At 42.4% G+C, this 16,194-nt stretch overlaps 1 protein-coding gene across 1 annotated transcript; it reads left to right on the top strand.

The window, feature by feature from the left end:
- The first annotated feature begins 1,107 nt into the window (after positions 1 to 1,107).
- uqcrc1 (ubiquinol-cytochrome c reductase core protein 1) lies at positions 1,108 to 15,491 on the top strand. The gene is made up of 14 exons (XM_079510322.1): positions 1,108 to 1,272; positions 6,427 to 6,567; positions 7,193 to 7,279; positions 8,161 to 8,290; positions 10,200 to 10,398; positions 11,057 to 11,136; positions 12,271 to 12,386; positions 12,510 to 12,653; positions 13,186 to 13,346; positions 13,460 to 13,545; positions 14,234 to 14,322; positions 14,572 to 14,647; positions 14,770 to 14,857; positions 15,257 to 15,491. The coding sequence occupies exons 1-13, from the start codon at positions 1,210 to 1,212 to the stop codon at positions 14,832 to 14,834; spliced, it is 1,437 nt and encodes a 478-aa protein (XP_079366448.1). The 5' UTR covers positions 1,108 to 1,209; the 3' UTR covers positions 14,835 to 14,857; positions 15,257 to 15,491.
- Positions 15,492 to 16,194: the final 703 nt, after the last annotated feature.

Raw genomic sequence — 16,194 nt, 5'->3', positions numbered from 1 at the left:
CATAGCATATATAAGATCACGACACTGACCTCATCAAACCCTGGATAGCCATACATGGAGAAGACCATCACCTAGATCTGCATATATTGAGCCGGCCAGCAACTCTACATCTGACCTCAAACCTCAAATCCTTAGATCTCTATATATGGAGCTGACCTGTTCTGACATTCCATATATTGATCCTTCCCCACCCGTCCTTCCTCTTCGATGTCTCCCTTTTGACTGATACCTGTCCATTCAAACTTTAGACGGTCCCGCCCCAAAGTTATTAGCGCAGCCGCTGGCCCTGCCTGGCCTTACTAATTAGCACACATTTTACGAATTTATGCCCTACCCGGCCCGAAAACATAATCATTTTTTTCCATATGGGCATTCCCAGACCTGTTGTTTCAGCGCAATCTCAATGTTTTAGGACTGAGGTTTTAGGACCCTTCTCGTTATTGGGAGCATACCTATGTTCCCCAGGTTCTATGTTCCCCACCATGCAAAAAAGGTTCTTTGTTCCCCACTTAGAATAAACCTAAACCTAAACCAAAAACCTAACCTAGTAATTTTAGTAATTCTAGTCTTTAGTCTTAGTGTTACTTTTAGTAGAAAATTCTGATTTAAGCTCAGTCTTTGAACAATCCATTGAACTTTAGGCCTGCCTAGGCTACTTAAACGACCTAGTCTTAGCCAACTAAAAATTAACACTGGCATAGAATAAACTAAAACATAATTGACTCTTCAACAAAGATGGCAAAAACAAACATTCTTTGTTCTGTACTTATATACAATTGTATAGTACAAAACACTGAAATCCTTAAACCAGAAACCTAACCTGGGGAACATAGAACCTGGGGAACACAGAGATGACCCCATGTTATTCTAATGCCGAGGGGGGCATGTTATGTCAATTACATTTCTCCATGCATTTATTTTATTTTATTTTTCATATTCACATCCACCTTTTAACTACAATAACATACACCCACCCATGGCACCCATGCATCCAGACACATCAAAGAACAACAAATCAGGTCGCTTTTTAGTACCCTACTTCGCATCACCAGACTGTATCCTGCTCAGTGCTAGCCTCGGTCCCAGGCTCACTTAACTGCGAAAAAGAAGAGGCTGCTCAGTGCTGCACTGCAGCCCCGTCTGCTGCTCACAGTGCTCAGTGAGGACCACGTGACAGGAACACTTGACTCTTCCAGTTTGACAGTAGAAATGGCGACGTCCGTGTGCCGAGTCGGTAGCACTCTGGGTCGAACCCTCTCCAGAACCCGCAGTGTAAGTTAACAAAATAATAACCTATGCCTTTTGTAATATGATTTTGGCCGGTGTTTTGGTCATGAAAAACGTTCTATAAAAGGCTGCTAACGTTTATCGAAGTAGATTGAACTGCTCGCTAAGTCTTTAGCAGCTATCAATGCATAGCGTCTAGCATCACATCTGCTAGCCGGTTTAGCATCAACTTGTTAGCCACAGTAGCGAACACAAGGTCAACTGTGAAGGAACATGCTATGTTCTTGTCTCAATCACTTGACATGTCGAATACTCTTTCTGTGCGTGAAATGCAGACCAGGAGGTCATTGCTTTGATCGCGTTCATCTCATAATGTTTGTTAACGCCAACTTTTGTCAGTCGTCCTCATTTGCCCTCCCACCTTAGCTAAGCTATCTAGCCAACTCCATCTAGGTGACTTCTTGTTTTGACTAACAGATGTCGATAATAACAGTTCAAGTTTAGAGCACTGATTCATTAACGAGACTTTCTAATTTATAACGGCTTTATGAAATGACTGTGAAATGTCATTTCAAGGTGACAAAGTACTTTTCTGGCAAATGTTTTTTGGCAAATGTCAGGATTTGTTAGTGAGATCTGAAAGGGTTTTCAACAGCCTTTCAAACGGGGACCCCCAAGGTGATACGTATTGAACTATGGAACGCCCATTCCCCTAAATATTTTATGTTAAGTACAGAATTCTACTACTGTCTTTAGGTGTGGAGAGAGAGCTATGATCTGAATATATGTAGTCCGTATATTCTCATTGGATTACCTGCTAGCTGGTGCAATTATAGTGGAAATTTCAACCTAGCATCCCTATTTTATGCATATCATATGCTCACAACATGTCCCACGCAAACCATCACACATTGTGAGCTTGTAACTTGAATATTTTCACTTTCTGAAATAGGACTGGTTAAACTGTCCCTATTTTGGCTGGGGAGCGGTGACCCCCTGGAACACCCCAAGGACCCCACTTTGAGAACCCCTGTACTAATAAACTACTAGAGAGTAGAGAGAGAGATTTAACAAGGCTGTTTCTTGCTTTATTTAATATCAATATGGAGCATTTGAGTCAGAAAGACAGTCTTGAGTTATGTCTGTTAAACGTAGAAGTAGCTGGAGACAACGGCGTCAACTTTGGGGAGTGCCTGAGGGCTTGGGCACCCACTGAAAAAAGAATAAGCCAAATAGCACCCGCTGAAGATCCCCTCCCCCTGGTCATTTTGTCACGTAGGCCTTTACGGTGTTCACAGAACAGGTATTCAAATGCTAATACGGTGGCTTTGTTCCAGTGACCGCACGGTTCATTCACACTCCGTCTCCTGCAGCAACACAACACTAACACAGTCAGCCGCAAGGCTGCTGTCTGTGTACCGTCGGCCCGTCTGTAAAGAGCCATGAGTCTAGAGGGGAGGGGAGGGGAGGGGAGGGTTTGATTGATTGATTGAAAATTTTATTAACAGTTTGCAGAATTACAGTACATTTCAAGCACAAACTCAATACAAAGGCTGTTAACTGTGAGTGGACGACCCAATTAAGCATTACACTTGTTTACAACAGGGTCCACCATGTTCAAATCATCAAAACATTTAGAGACGTACAAATAGACACTTCTATATAGACAAAGAACAGTACAGGAATTCATCATAGGGCAGGGCAGCAACACCGCCGGCCAATCTCCACACTGATTTGAGACTTGACAAACAGAGCCATCTCAGCCAAAATATCCCCAAACAATGTCCGGGGAACAGAACTGTTCCTTTTCCTCAGACTACTTTTACTTTAATTAAAAGGTAAGATGCAGTGGCTAAAGGTAAAATCCACCCGCCGCTTATGGCTGAAACAATTTAATTATTTACTGTTGATCATGCTGAAATGTAGCCCGTCTCCGGACCCCCCGGGTTGAGCTCCTTTGGACCCCTAACCCGTAGGGTCCGGTATCACCGGCTTCAAGCGACATGGGATGCAATCTGATTTACCCTGATTTACCCCTGTGCTGCGCTGTGGGTGTCACGCTGACATATTCCAAAAGAAGCATATGAACGCTATAGGAGACAACGAACCTTCTGACCCCCCCCCGCGAACGGCTCAGAAGCCGTTAAGTATTTTTAATGTTTGTACGACCGTTTTGGCAGCTCTGAAATTCTCTCTTGTTGACATCCCATTGTACCGCCTCCAGCATCTCGGTTGGCTAGCTGCGCCTCCCTACGCGCCTCGTAGGCGCAGCTAGCCAACCGAGATGTCAACAAGGAGGGACCGAAGAGAGAATTTCAGAGCTGCCAAAACGGTCGTACAAACATAAAAAATACTTAACGGCTTCTGAGCCGTTCGTGGGGGGGGTCAGAAGGTTCGTTGTCTCCTATAGCGTTCATATGCTTCTTTTGGAATATGTCAGCGTGACACCCACACCGCAGCACAGGGGTAAGTCAGGGTAAATCAGAGTCGATGATAAGGAACCCTACGTAAAGTCATCAAAATGTCAGAAACTTTAACGTAGGGTTCCGAAAGGAGCTAGCTGAAATGTTGAAACAAGATGCTGAAACAATTTAATTTGTTCGTTAATTGTTGTGAACTGAAAGCGCGCACCACTGTATTTATTAGCAAACTGTAAATAAAGTACCAAAATAAAGTTTTTTTTTCCCACTGCGGCGGGGGGGGGGGGGTGGCAGGGAGGCGGGGTGGCTGGGGGGCGGGGCGGGGGGCACCCACTGCCGTTATAGGAACCTGCCGCCCCTGGCTGGAGATGTATTAAACAATAAATTACATTAATTAAAGCTGCTGCTCAGATGCCTATGTTTTCATTTTCCCTGTAGCTGCCTTGATAATGGTGGCCTGTACTAGTCACCATTATCACTAATGTCCTATGGACATTTCATCAGGCAAGGTATCATGTTTGTTGCTGGTGTAGATTAGAGATAAAAACCTCATTATTAACCAAAAGGCCCTGACACACAGAGCATCAAATGACACTTGCTTCAGTGACATGTCATGCAAGGCCATTTCTTCACCAATTTGAACCTCACTTCACTGACCCAAATGGACCGAGGGAGGTATCGGAACACACCGATGCATGCACGGGAGCTGTTCTTTCTTATTCTTATTTTTCTTTTTGAGCTTAAACTTTTATGCCTTTATTGATGGTGAAAATGTGTTAGAAAGGAAACGGAGATGGGTAATGACTAAGGCCAAACGGAATCTGCAGGTTTTTTTCTGTTTTTCTGCGGTGACTCCGGAGGAAAATCTGCGCGATTCTGCGGAGTGTTTTTTTTTCTTTTAAGGTTTTAGACAGTTATCCAGGACTATAATCAATGTGTTTAGAGCAAAAATAACTCTAAATATGCCAAATAAACCTTAAAGTACCACAACAAAGTAATAATCCGGGGCTTTTATTTGTCTTAACCGATTCTGATACCAGGCTTTTTTGGAAGGAGGCAGCTATAAGAAGGAGGCCTATATTTCTACTTTTCAAACTGATCATAATGAATAAATCACATTTTGGGTCTGTTAGACAGTTAGAACCCTGTAAAATGTACTGGACTCATTTATTGAAACCAAGTCCTCATAAAATATTAAAAAGTGCAGTTGCAGGTGCTCACTGGTCATTTTATATTGGCATATTGCCTATGGCAAATACCATAATAAAATCAACATAAATTTTAAACTATGATTCCCTGCTTTCATATGACATGAAAAGAAATCCAATGGCAGTCCCTCAGTCAAATCTGGTCACAGTACTATTTACTATCCTATTTATTATTATTATTCAAATAGGCTATGGTATGTATCTATGCCTACAGTTAGGCTAATGACAAGTTCAGATGCAAATACTAATAACATAAAATAAAAAATGTATGGTAGGCCATTTCCTATAATATCAAAGCAGCTAATATGAACAGTGCAACACTGCAGTGATCCAACTATTGCAACTTCAACGAGAGAGAGAGAGAGAGAGACGCAGAGAGAGACTCAGAGAGAGAGGGGGGTCGCATTAGCAACATGCTCACAGCATATCGGTACGTTCGTTCTATAAGGCTAGATCGGCTACCGTCTGGGGGGCTGCTAAGCCCCCAAACGGTAGCGATCTACCCTTTAATAGAACAAACGTACGGGTACATTCGTTGCATGAAGCGTAGATCTGCGAGCTCGCAGCACGTCATGCCACAAACAGAAACAGCTCTCACTCTCCCTCCGCAGTTAGACTGTGCTCTCGTTGTCCGTGGCCATGAAAAGTGCTTATAGTGGCGTTCTCTCCCGAAGTTTGTTTGTTGCGTTGTGCACGAGCGCGAGCAATATGCGACCACCGGCATTTGGACACTAGTGACAGCCAGCCATGCAGCCAGGGCAGCGAAGGTAACAGATGCGGCACTTGAAAAAAAAAGACTTCCGACAGCTTTTTAAGTTTTGATATAAAGCTATATTAAATATTCTCGTCCAGAGCCTCCAACATATTAGTCAGCAGTAGAGAATGAGCGGAGGAGGGAGGGGCGGGATGCATCCACTGGTTAATATTATGCTGGCCTGGGTAAAGTAAACTACGGGTTAAATTTCCGCGGAAAATCTGCAACGTTTTCATCGGAACACCGTGGCCGCGTATTCCGTTCGGGCCTGGTAATGACACGTAGCAAAGGCCGTCGGGAACGGAACTCAAACCTGCAACACACTGTCAGGCTACATTGTAGCCTGGTGTACTAGTACTGTGTACTACTTTTCTCTGTTCCCCCTTCACTCCGACCGGCAAATTGGTGGCATATAGAACAGGATACCTTAGTACTTACTTTTCTTCATTAATAGTTTTGCTGTTTACATCACTGATGTCACTAACTAAAGTTTAAAGGGAAACGGCTCCCCTGTCCTTAAAGCTCCCCTGTCCTTAAAGGCTAATGTTGGGTCGCGGGTAAAAAATGGCTGTCTATCTAAAAGCTCATAATGCTGTTGCTCATAAACCGAGCTTGTGTATCTGCTATTTTCGGCACACAACCCCATCTTACGACAAAGTATACAACATTCGGCTGTAACGTGTGCAGTGCCTGCACGCTGTCAATAAACTGAGATGAGACGACACAACTTCCTTTCGGCCGCCACTCACAGCTTTGGTTTACATTTCTGTTAATTCAATGGCATTGTGTATTAACCTTTGACCATTTCTGACTTCAGCCCATCCTCCTGTCTTTGAGGCGTGGACACGGATCCGTTAGCTATGCCCAGAGCCTGATAAGCGCTCCAGAAACCAGCCTCACTGCCCTGGACAATGGCATGAGGATTGCCTCCGAGGAGACCGGACATGCCACCTGCACGGTAAGAAGTTGAAATATATATTACCAACCTAAAACGTACCGTAGACCTCAAATTAGGCCTTGTGTGGTAAAAGTAAAATTCCATAATCGTGACTGCCCTACCTCAAATAAGATGGTCTGTGGAGAGCATTTAACACTTAGACTGCGGCCTGTTGGCCACAAGTGGTAATAGCTTGTGCGGGCCGGGAGATTACTACTCACAGCTCTCGCTCTCGCAGACCTCCATTGTAAGAAAAGGCTAATGTTAGCATTACTCATTTCCATTGAGATGCGATGAAAAATCGGTAATCAAATCCAAATCTCGGATGTCTGATCAGCACAACGGACAGCGGGGAGTTATGAGCCAGAGAAGATCCTACTTATAACAGTAGGATCTGCATGCTCCGTGCATGCAGGGGAAAGCAAGGTGTTGCCTAGCAACCGGCTAAGGGCAAAAAGTTGTTGGTTCCGTATATAAGTGATTATAAAACTATATATTCGTCAATCGCAGACAACAGATGGCTATTAAAACACGTATGTACTGTACTCTGTAGGTGTTGGCGTGGGTCTGTTTCATGTGATGATGTACTGTTGATATTAAATGGATGTTATCTCCTATGATGTTAACACCTTCCACCCTGTTTCAGGTTGGACTGTGGATCAATGCTGGCAGTCGATATGAGAGTGAGAGGAACAATGGAGCCGGTTTCTTTCTGGAGCACATGGCGTTTAAGGTAGATATTCTTACAAACATCTCTCCTAGATATATCACCAAGAAATATGACTTTTGTTCCTTGGTGACGCACACGTCTTATGTCTTAAAATCTGCAAGGACCCATTCGTCTTACTATCCAGTTATGGGATGCAGAATATGTTTACGCTGATAATACTGTATTTATTCAGCACTGCACGTCTAATAGAAAAAAAGTTCAAGAAATTAAACGATTACTTCACTCTCGTAAAGACAGTGGTGTCACTGAAATGGAGACTAGTTGTCTGCCCTCTGCTGTTAACATTATGGGTAACCTTACCTAAGTGGCAAATTAAATGAGAAACACATTATCTATTGAGACAACAATATGACATGTTGACAAAGACACCCCATACATTTGGAAACATATTTTTATTCAAATCAATGGCGTCTCCAGTTCATGTAGGATTATTTTAAAAGTAGGCTAAATTATAGTTTAATTACAGTGGTTTCTATGGGCTGGCCTGCAGTACACTGTTCTCCCTTACCCCGAGTAATTGCTCAATTGTAGGCGCCCGTGACTTGCTTGACTTGTCAATATGGTACATTTGTGAATAACGCATGATATAATGATGAAGCATAATGCATTTTAACCATTTAAACCAGTACATTTGGGTTAGGTTTAATTTACTGATGCATAAAATACATTTTTGTTTATCTAATGGTCAGAAATAACAGGAAAATGCATAGATTCCTGTCAAATAAGGTAACGCACTGCCTTAATGTTGCACAGAATTGGATTATTACGACAACAACATAAAAAAAAATACAAAAATAGATAAAAATGCACTTTAATGCACTCCTTCTATATCCATGTCATTCCTTCCATTCTGCAATTTCCGTATAAATGCCTTGTCTTTCTAGGGAACCAAGAGCTACCCCCAGTCCGCCCTGGAGAAGGAGGTGGAGTCCATGGGTGCTCACTTGAGTGCCTACACCTCCCGGGAGCACACTGCATATTATATGAAGACACTGGCCAAAGACCTGCCCAAAGGTGATACAGAGGATACCTTATCTAGTGTAAATGCTGCATTTATATATTGCCTTCATCCAAGGTGCTTTACATTGTGCATTACATTCACCCATTCATACACCGGTGGCGGAGGACACCATGCAATAGGGGTTCAGAGTCTTGCTCAAGGACACTTCGACAGTAACTCTGGGGGAGCCCGGGATCGAACGTGGAACCTTCTGGTTCCCAAGCAGCCACCATACCTCCTGAGTCCTGAGCCACTTCCGCCCGCCGCATGTGAAATAACATGAAGATTTAACCTTCTGCACATTTATGATGATGAGGACTTTTATTATCCCAGGGGGGAAATTTTTCTTTCCATTGGCAGTCAGACAGACAGTATTACCACACAAAATAATATGCCATACTATCAAACAAAATACTATAGTACAAGACACAGTATAATACAACATTAATCAACGTTCATATTCTTACTACATAATTCTACTGTACTCCATTCATTGGCGCTATACTGTCACTGACAGACATGCGCGCGTACACACACACATATTATACAACAGGCCCGTTTTTATTAGCAACCTAGTCATGATTGACTGAGTAGGTAGAGATGTGAAAGTAGAGATGTGAAAAAAAGTCGAAAAAACGTTATTTTTTTGTAATGGCTTGTTATAAAACATTATAAACGTTGCTGTTTCAAATGTTTTCCAAATGGGAGAGGTACGTGTGTCTGTGTGTGACACTGCTGTGCTGCTAACTGTCAGCGCCACTCGTCACATCATACATGGTAGTTGTTGTGGTTTGAGTGCAGGCGGTTTGAGCAGAGCGGCTCTGGGTTTGAGAATAGAATAGACCCCATCGTACCAGGGTGGGGGGGGGGGTGGGGTGTATCTTAGCAACACTGAACACGCTGTGCCATTGGTCGTGTGCTCGTGTCATGTCCAGTCCCAGTTAATTACGGGACTCGTGACAGGCTGCAGACACTTGAGAGTTGGGACATCGCCGATAGCGCCGCTGCTCCTTCAGTGTTGTCGTTGTTTACAAAATAAAGTCTATTTATTATTGGGCTTTGATGCAAATTCTAAACATATGGATGCAGCTGCAGAAGTTGTGTTTCTTAGAGGAATGCATAGTTGCGTTCTCTGTCGTTGTCGTTCTCCTCAACTGCTGCGCAGCAACACAAAAAAGCGATCGACACGTCGACTTGCGGCCTCGATTTATCGATTTGCCAAATATGAGTCGTTTGACATCCCTACCCCTAAGCCAATGGGAGTCTGAACCACTCATGTAGCCAATCGCGTAGTAGCGACATAGTCATGATTGGCTGCCTCCTAAGCTACAGTATGACACACGCACCGCAGAAGTCACTGCAACGCGGAGTGGAGCCGAGCGGCTGACAACAGCGGCTAATGTTAGGAGCTAACTGTAGAGCAGGACAGCCATAACAAAACAGTGATTTAACCAACAAAATAACGTTGCAAACAAACGAAAACAACGGCCGCGAGGTTGTGACAGAGAAACAGTACGTAGTGATGTGACGACAACGATGATTCTGATTCTGTTTTCGTGCTGTACCCATTATCATGGTTTCTGCTGTTTTGATTTAGATTTTGAACTTCACAGCACTTTGTCAACCATGGTTGTCATATATGTGCTTCACAAATAGTTTGATTTGATTATGTCATGCCAACAATGAGGGTATCTATCCCCTTTGCAGTGTGCTAGACCCCTGGGAGATGGATTGCAGCACCCACTATCAGCTCCCAGTACTTACCATACGTCAAAGATTTGCACTCCCACTTTATCCATCACATCAGGGGACCTCGATACACAGAGCATGTTTGAATTCGATCAGTCTCGTGGACAGACATGCAGACATTCTGTGTATTTATAGGTCTTGTCTGTGTCCCCTACCCTTCTTGTGTTTTCTTAGCTGTGGAGCTGCTGTCAGAGATTGTGCAGAGCAGCTCGTTGAGCGAGGCAGACATTGAGCAGCAGAGGGGTGTGGTCTTGCGGGAGCTAGAGGAGGTAGAAAGCAATCTGCAGGAAGTGTGCCTCGACCTGCTGCATGCCACAGCCTTCCAGGGCACCCCTCTGGGACACAGTGTGCTAGGACCCTCCAACAATGCAAGGTAGTGTGTGTGTAGACCGATGGAAAGTACTACTAAATAAAGTAGATGCAGATAGATGGACAGATCGATCAATCACACACAGATACTCCCACTCACTCGGTGTAATAAACACTCACTCAAAAGAGATTTCAGCAAAAAAAGACTTGACTTTACATTATAGAACCATTCAGGCAGTCTGGCATGTTTAGCCCATATATATATATATATATACACACACACACTTATGTTTAATTTCCGAGGAAGTCATTGGAATCAGTTCAGTTTATCAACATGCAGAACCTTGAACACTGCTTAAGCTACGTAATTCAACGCACAAATTATAATGATCTTCTTTTGTTCTTCTGACAAAGTGATGTTAATGCATTTTAAAGTGTGGATTGGTTGAAAAGTCTAGCCAAATATAGTCATGGGAGAAAAGATTGATGTTCCAGCAATATTTAAGCATCAATGACTTAACGCCACAATGACGTTATAATATAAAGATAACGATTAAGGGGAAAATGGTTGTGTGTGCCATATATATGAGATCATAAACTTTAGATTTCATTATTTTAATTTGCAGTATGTTGCCATTTCTCCCCTGTATATTCTCAGACTAAAACATGTTGATGCCAGTGCGATTAAAAGCATAATAATATTTGTTTTGTTTTCCACGTAGGAGTCTGAGCCGTCCGGATCTAGTGGAGTACATCAACAGCCACTACAAGGCTCCCCGCATGGTGCTGGCTGCTGCTGGAGGTAGGACCGTCTGACCCTAGTGTCTGTCTTGTAGGGATGAGTATCAAGGTTCTTTTAAGGACCTAATAATAATCTTTATTGTCCCGAAGGATATTATTCTTCACAGGTCTGTTCAAATACCCTCATCAAAACAACACATGGCACATAACACCAAGACAATACAAAGACATAAAGTCCACACATACAGAACCATCCTATCGGCCGGCGGGCCAGTTTGTTTATGCCGCAAATCCCGCGATGGCTGAGGAGACAAAACAAAACTCCTACTAAAACGGACCTAGTTCCAAATGACTTGAAACTGGAAAATCAATAAGGTCAGAGATTATCAATACTGCACTTAGCGGGTCTTATAATGTAACATCATGAGAAGGGAGTCATGTTATTGAAATCGAATCACAAACATAGCAACTTTTTATTTCAGTTGAATTGCCTGCTGACTGCTGTAAACGTGATGCATGGTGTGCACACACTAACTTAGTATCATTAAGTGCCTGCCTGATATTCCCTTGCTCCTCCATTCTCACTTGACCCGGATGTTTAACTCGGTCTGCCATTATGATGGTTATGCCAGGTCTTATTCCTAATCTTATTCCTAATCGAAGGAGCAAGGAGTTTGAGTTGGATCTGATTATCCTTACAAATGGCCTAATGTGCACTAATACGCTGCAATAAATTAAAAATGGCTGACTTGATTTGTGCATGGCTCCAATAGGCTTTTTCTTTAATTCTGGACAAGATTCCTGCTGTGTGTACTGAATTCTGTACATATACACAGGTGAAACCATAATGTGGGGCTTCAACTTAGAAATTCTTTAGGGGGCACTGTTGAGCCATTTTGCCTTTCCATTTTTGAGTTCAATGAAATATGTAATTTTTCTACTTTTGCAAAGTTGCGCAGCTTTTTGAGCACATTCAACAAATGTGATATGTGCACTTCTTTTTTTTTATTTTTTTCATTTCAATAGGGTCTGGCCCTAATAATGATAAATTAGTCCTTGCGTCTCAATAGGTCTTTGTACTGGTCCAGTGCTCAACTTACAATCGACATACAGTACAGTATCTTCACTGTCTTGTATCTAACAGCCTGTGTGTATCTCTGCTTTTCAATTAACTTTAATGAGTTTGTCTGTGCAGGTGTGAACCATGAGGACTTGGTCGGCTTGGCCAAGACTCACTTCAGCAATGTCTCTTTCGAGTACCAGGATGATGCCGTCCCTGTGCTGTCCCCCTGCCGTTTTACAGGCAGTGAGGTAAGATGTGTGTGTGTGTATGAGAGAGAGAATGTGAGGAGATTGGCGTAATGTAGACTGTGCGAGGGCTATATTTTTGTCACCATTGCAGAACTCTGATTGTTGATGTATTGTGATTCTCAGGTGCGCTTTCGTGATGACGGTATGCCCCTGGCGCACGTCGCCATTGCTGTGGAGGGAGCCAGTGCGTCCAGCCCGGACATTGTGCCGCTCATGGTGGCCAACTCCATCATCGGCAGTTATGACATCACCTACGGTGGCGGAAAGGTTAGGTTCGGCAATTAATTGGTTGAAACAGCTTAAACCACGATATAGGAACAGCTAATCAAAACAAAGAATTCAGCCGTGCTTTTCTCTCAGAGCGCAGCAGATTCTGTGGCTAAGCTAGCTAGTTTCTTGGGACATTTGTGGTCGTAGTGGCTACATTTGTCATTGAGAAAAAATAATTTCCCCAGCGTTTCTCTTAGTTTTAAGAGTAACTTGTATAATTGCAATATTACACTCGAGGGTGTTCTTTATCTTCATTAATGCACTTCTGCGATACCTTTCGGAACTGCAGGCATGCATTAATGACGATAAAGAACTCCCTGTTGTGTAATATTGCTTAAATATGTATTACTATGGTTTCCTCTTCAAGCTTTGCCCACTCAAGGCAGAGTTTTTTCTTGAGTGATGGTTGTTGTAGATCTAACTAACAAACAAACCTAAACCACTCATGGACAGAACATTGGGTGAGCATTTGAGGCAAATGTTCATTGATGAATTGAATACATTTGTGTTGTATGCCTGGTGTTTGCAGCATCTGAGCAGCCGTTTGGCCCGCATATCGGTGGACTACAACCTGTGTCACAGCTTCCAGGCCTTCCATTCCTCCTACAGTGACACCGGCCTTCTGGGCATCTACTTTGTGTGCGACAAAATGAACATTGAAGACATGTTGCACTGGTCACAAAATGCCTGGTTAGAAACTCACACAGAACTACACTGATATGCTATATAAAAAACAGCCTTATTTTATAGATGATAATAAAGTTTCTGATGTGTGACGACTTTATCTTCCGCTGTACATGAAGGATGAATCTGTGCACGGCCATAACGGAGAGTGACGTTACCAGAGGCAAGAATGCTCTGAAGGCCAGCCTGGTGGGACAGCTCAATGGTACGTCTTAATCTCACACATTTGAAATATTTATTTATCTCCATTCTCCACATAAACATAAAATTAAAAGTACGTAAAAATGCCTTGCACAAAGGACATAAACACCGATAATGCAGCCAGACAATAGGAAAACAGCCAGTTACAAAGTGGCTAGACGGCCGGGCAGAACGTTGTTACCTACAATATAGTTGACATTGTCAAACACAGCAGGCGTAAATCATGGATAAAGGAAACGATGCCTCCTCCAAATTGAGCAGCTTCCTATAATTGCTGAGACTGAGCTGTACCTTACTAACTGCTTGGCACTTTTTGTAAGCCCCTCACAACCAATTTGTGCACATGCCCTAGGCTACCAAAGATAAAAACTAAAAGTTTACATCTGTAGCCTAGCTGTGAGACTGATCCAGATGTTGATATTTTAGCACTTTGGTTTGAAAGGCTTCCTCTAACTGTAATCAAAACTACAGCTGACCTCCATATGGACAACAACGACAACAGTGGTGTTACACAGGCTAAACATGATTCACAGTAGAATGCTTATACAGCATGATGGAGGACCTGGAAATGGAAGAGATAATCTTTTATATCAAATCCACTATTCTGTTGTGTCAACCATCTAAGAAAACACACAAACGGGCTTCTGCCAGTCACAAGTCTCAACATTCTCACATTCTTATTGCCTTTTTAGGGACAACGCCAATCTGTGATGACATTGGAAGGCACGTCTTGAATTACGGTCGGCGTATTCCACTGGCAGAGTGGGACGCCCGTATAGATGTGAGTTTGCACTTTAAAGAACAGTCATTAGTTAGTCAGTCAGTCAGTTATGTTTTGTGACTGCTAGGTAAACCATCTGTCTGGATTCAAATAACTTATGAACATTGACCAATGACCATAATGTTTTACTTATTTTACCATCATTTTGTATATACATATACTGTAGAGTAGATAAATGACAGATTAAACAATTGTGAATAGAAAATAATCATCACGCACCTTTTTTCGGTGCCACTTTTCTCCCTTCAGGCTGTGACACCCAAGATGATCCGTGACGTCTGCTCAAAGTATATTTATGATAAGTGTCCGGCTGTGTCCGCTGTTGGTGAGTTCTGTTAGGACTGAAAACAAAAAAAATCTCCATGAATTCATGGGGTGAGTAATCGATAGAAATAAATTGGGCTTCCAACAACATCTAACTGTGACCCATTTGCCTCTCTCCTTCAGGCCCAGTCGAACAGCTACCTGACTACAATCGTGTGAGGAGTGCCATGTATTGGCTGAGATTTTAATTTCTCACACACATTGTTGCTCTGTAAGTGTCCAATGTTCGCTCCATCCCCCTGCTCGCTTGTTCTTAACGTTACTGCAAGGGAGAAGATCTGAGAATTAAAATAAAGATTGTGTCCCCTTTAGTTGTTGTAGAGGTATTGCCACGCACATTTGCACATACCAGGATTTCATCCTCTGCATTTAACTAACTATTGGGAACTGTGGATTATTTTATTTTAACGGCACCCACAGGTTAAGTGTTTCTGCATTTACTCGTCCTAACTATTGGGATTATTTTATTTTAACGGCACCCACAGGTTAAGTGTCTTCCCTCTCTGTCTCGCCCTGGCACAGTAATCAACCAATTCATCAGATCATTGTGAGACAGAGTCATGTAATTAGCAGAGATTGATCATCAAAGATGTATTTCATTGTATTACAGTGGCCCTGGTCAACACCTGGTTCTGGATATGAGTGGCATGAGGGGCAATGGCACTTCAACTTGTAATGGTCCATCTGCAGTTGATATCGGGACACGGTACAATCAGTACATAATACAACCGTTCATTGTGGAGCAGAAATATATTTATAAATTGCTGTAACATGTTGTTTCTGTCCTCTATTGTACATAACAGAAGCTCTCATTCCGATAAAAAAACCCAACTATAAACATTTGAGTTTGTTTTCTGTTCATTGTGATACTGCCACCCACGTGTGTCTGTGAAGCTGTATATAGATGACCTCTTTGAATAGAGGTCAGCTATATACTGTATAGTACAATTGAGAAGTTTTTTTTTTACCACTTCAGGCAAGTGCAGCTTTTGTTACATAGGTTTGTGATGTTACAGCTGACTCATACATGACCTTATGATATAAGTAAACATGTATGCCATTGACAATGGAGAAATTACGTCTGTATGTGTCTGAGCAAATCGGCTATTTTTGTGTTCACACAAACATTAAATGCCATTGACAATGAATGGAGAATTTACATATGTAGACGAGCAAATCGGCTATTTTGTCGTAACAAAGATTAACTTCCCATTGACAATATCATACATCATGAAGTGTATGATAAGAGCGCCCATCACTTCACACGGGTGTGATTTTTTTATAGATATGAAAGTTGTATAAAAACAATCACTCGTGTGAAGTGAGAGGCGCTCTTATCATACATCATACCAATCAAATTACATTCTGCTACAAACTCCTCTCACCTAAACACTTTGGAATTGTTACTGTACAGTACAGTGTAGGTACAAAGCAATTGCCTCTTTAATACCTTATTGATCATATTCCACATCAAGATGAAAAAGATGATTCCTTATATTTTTTGGTAGTGACCAGTTTAGTAAGTATATCTGGTGTCCTTTCTGGCAA

Source organism: Electrona antarctica (assembly GCF_951216825.1).
Source record: "Electrona antarctica genome assembly, chromosome: 9".
In the NCBI taxonomy this organism is placed as follows: Eukaryota; Metazoa; Chordata; class Actinopteri; order Myctophiformes; family Myctophidae; genus Electrona; species Electrona antarctica.
This window is presented reverse-complemented; position numbering and strand designations above follow the sequence as displayed.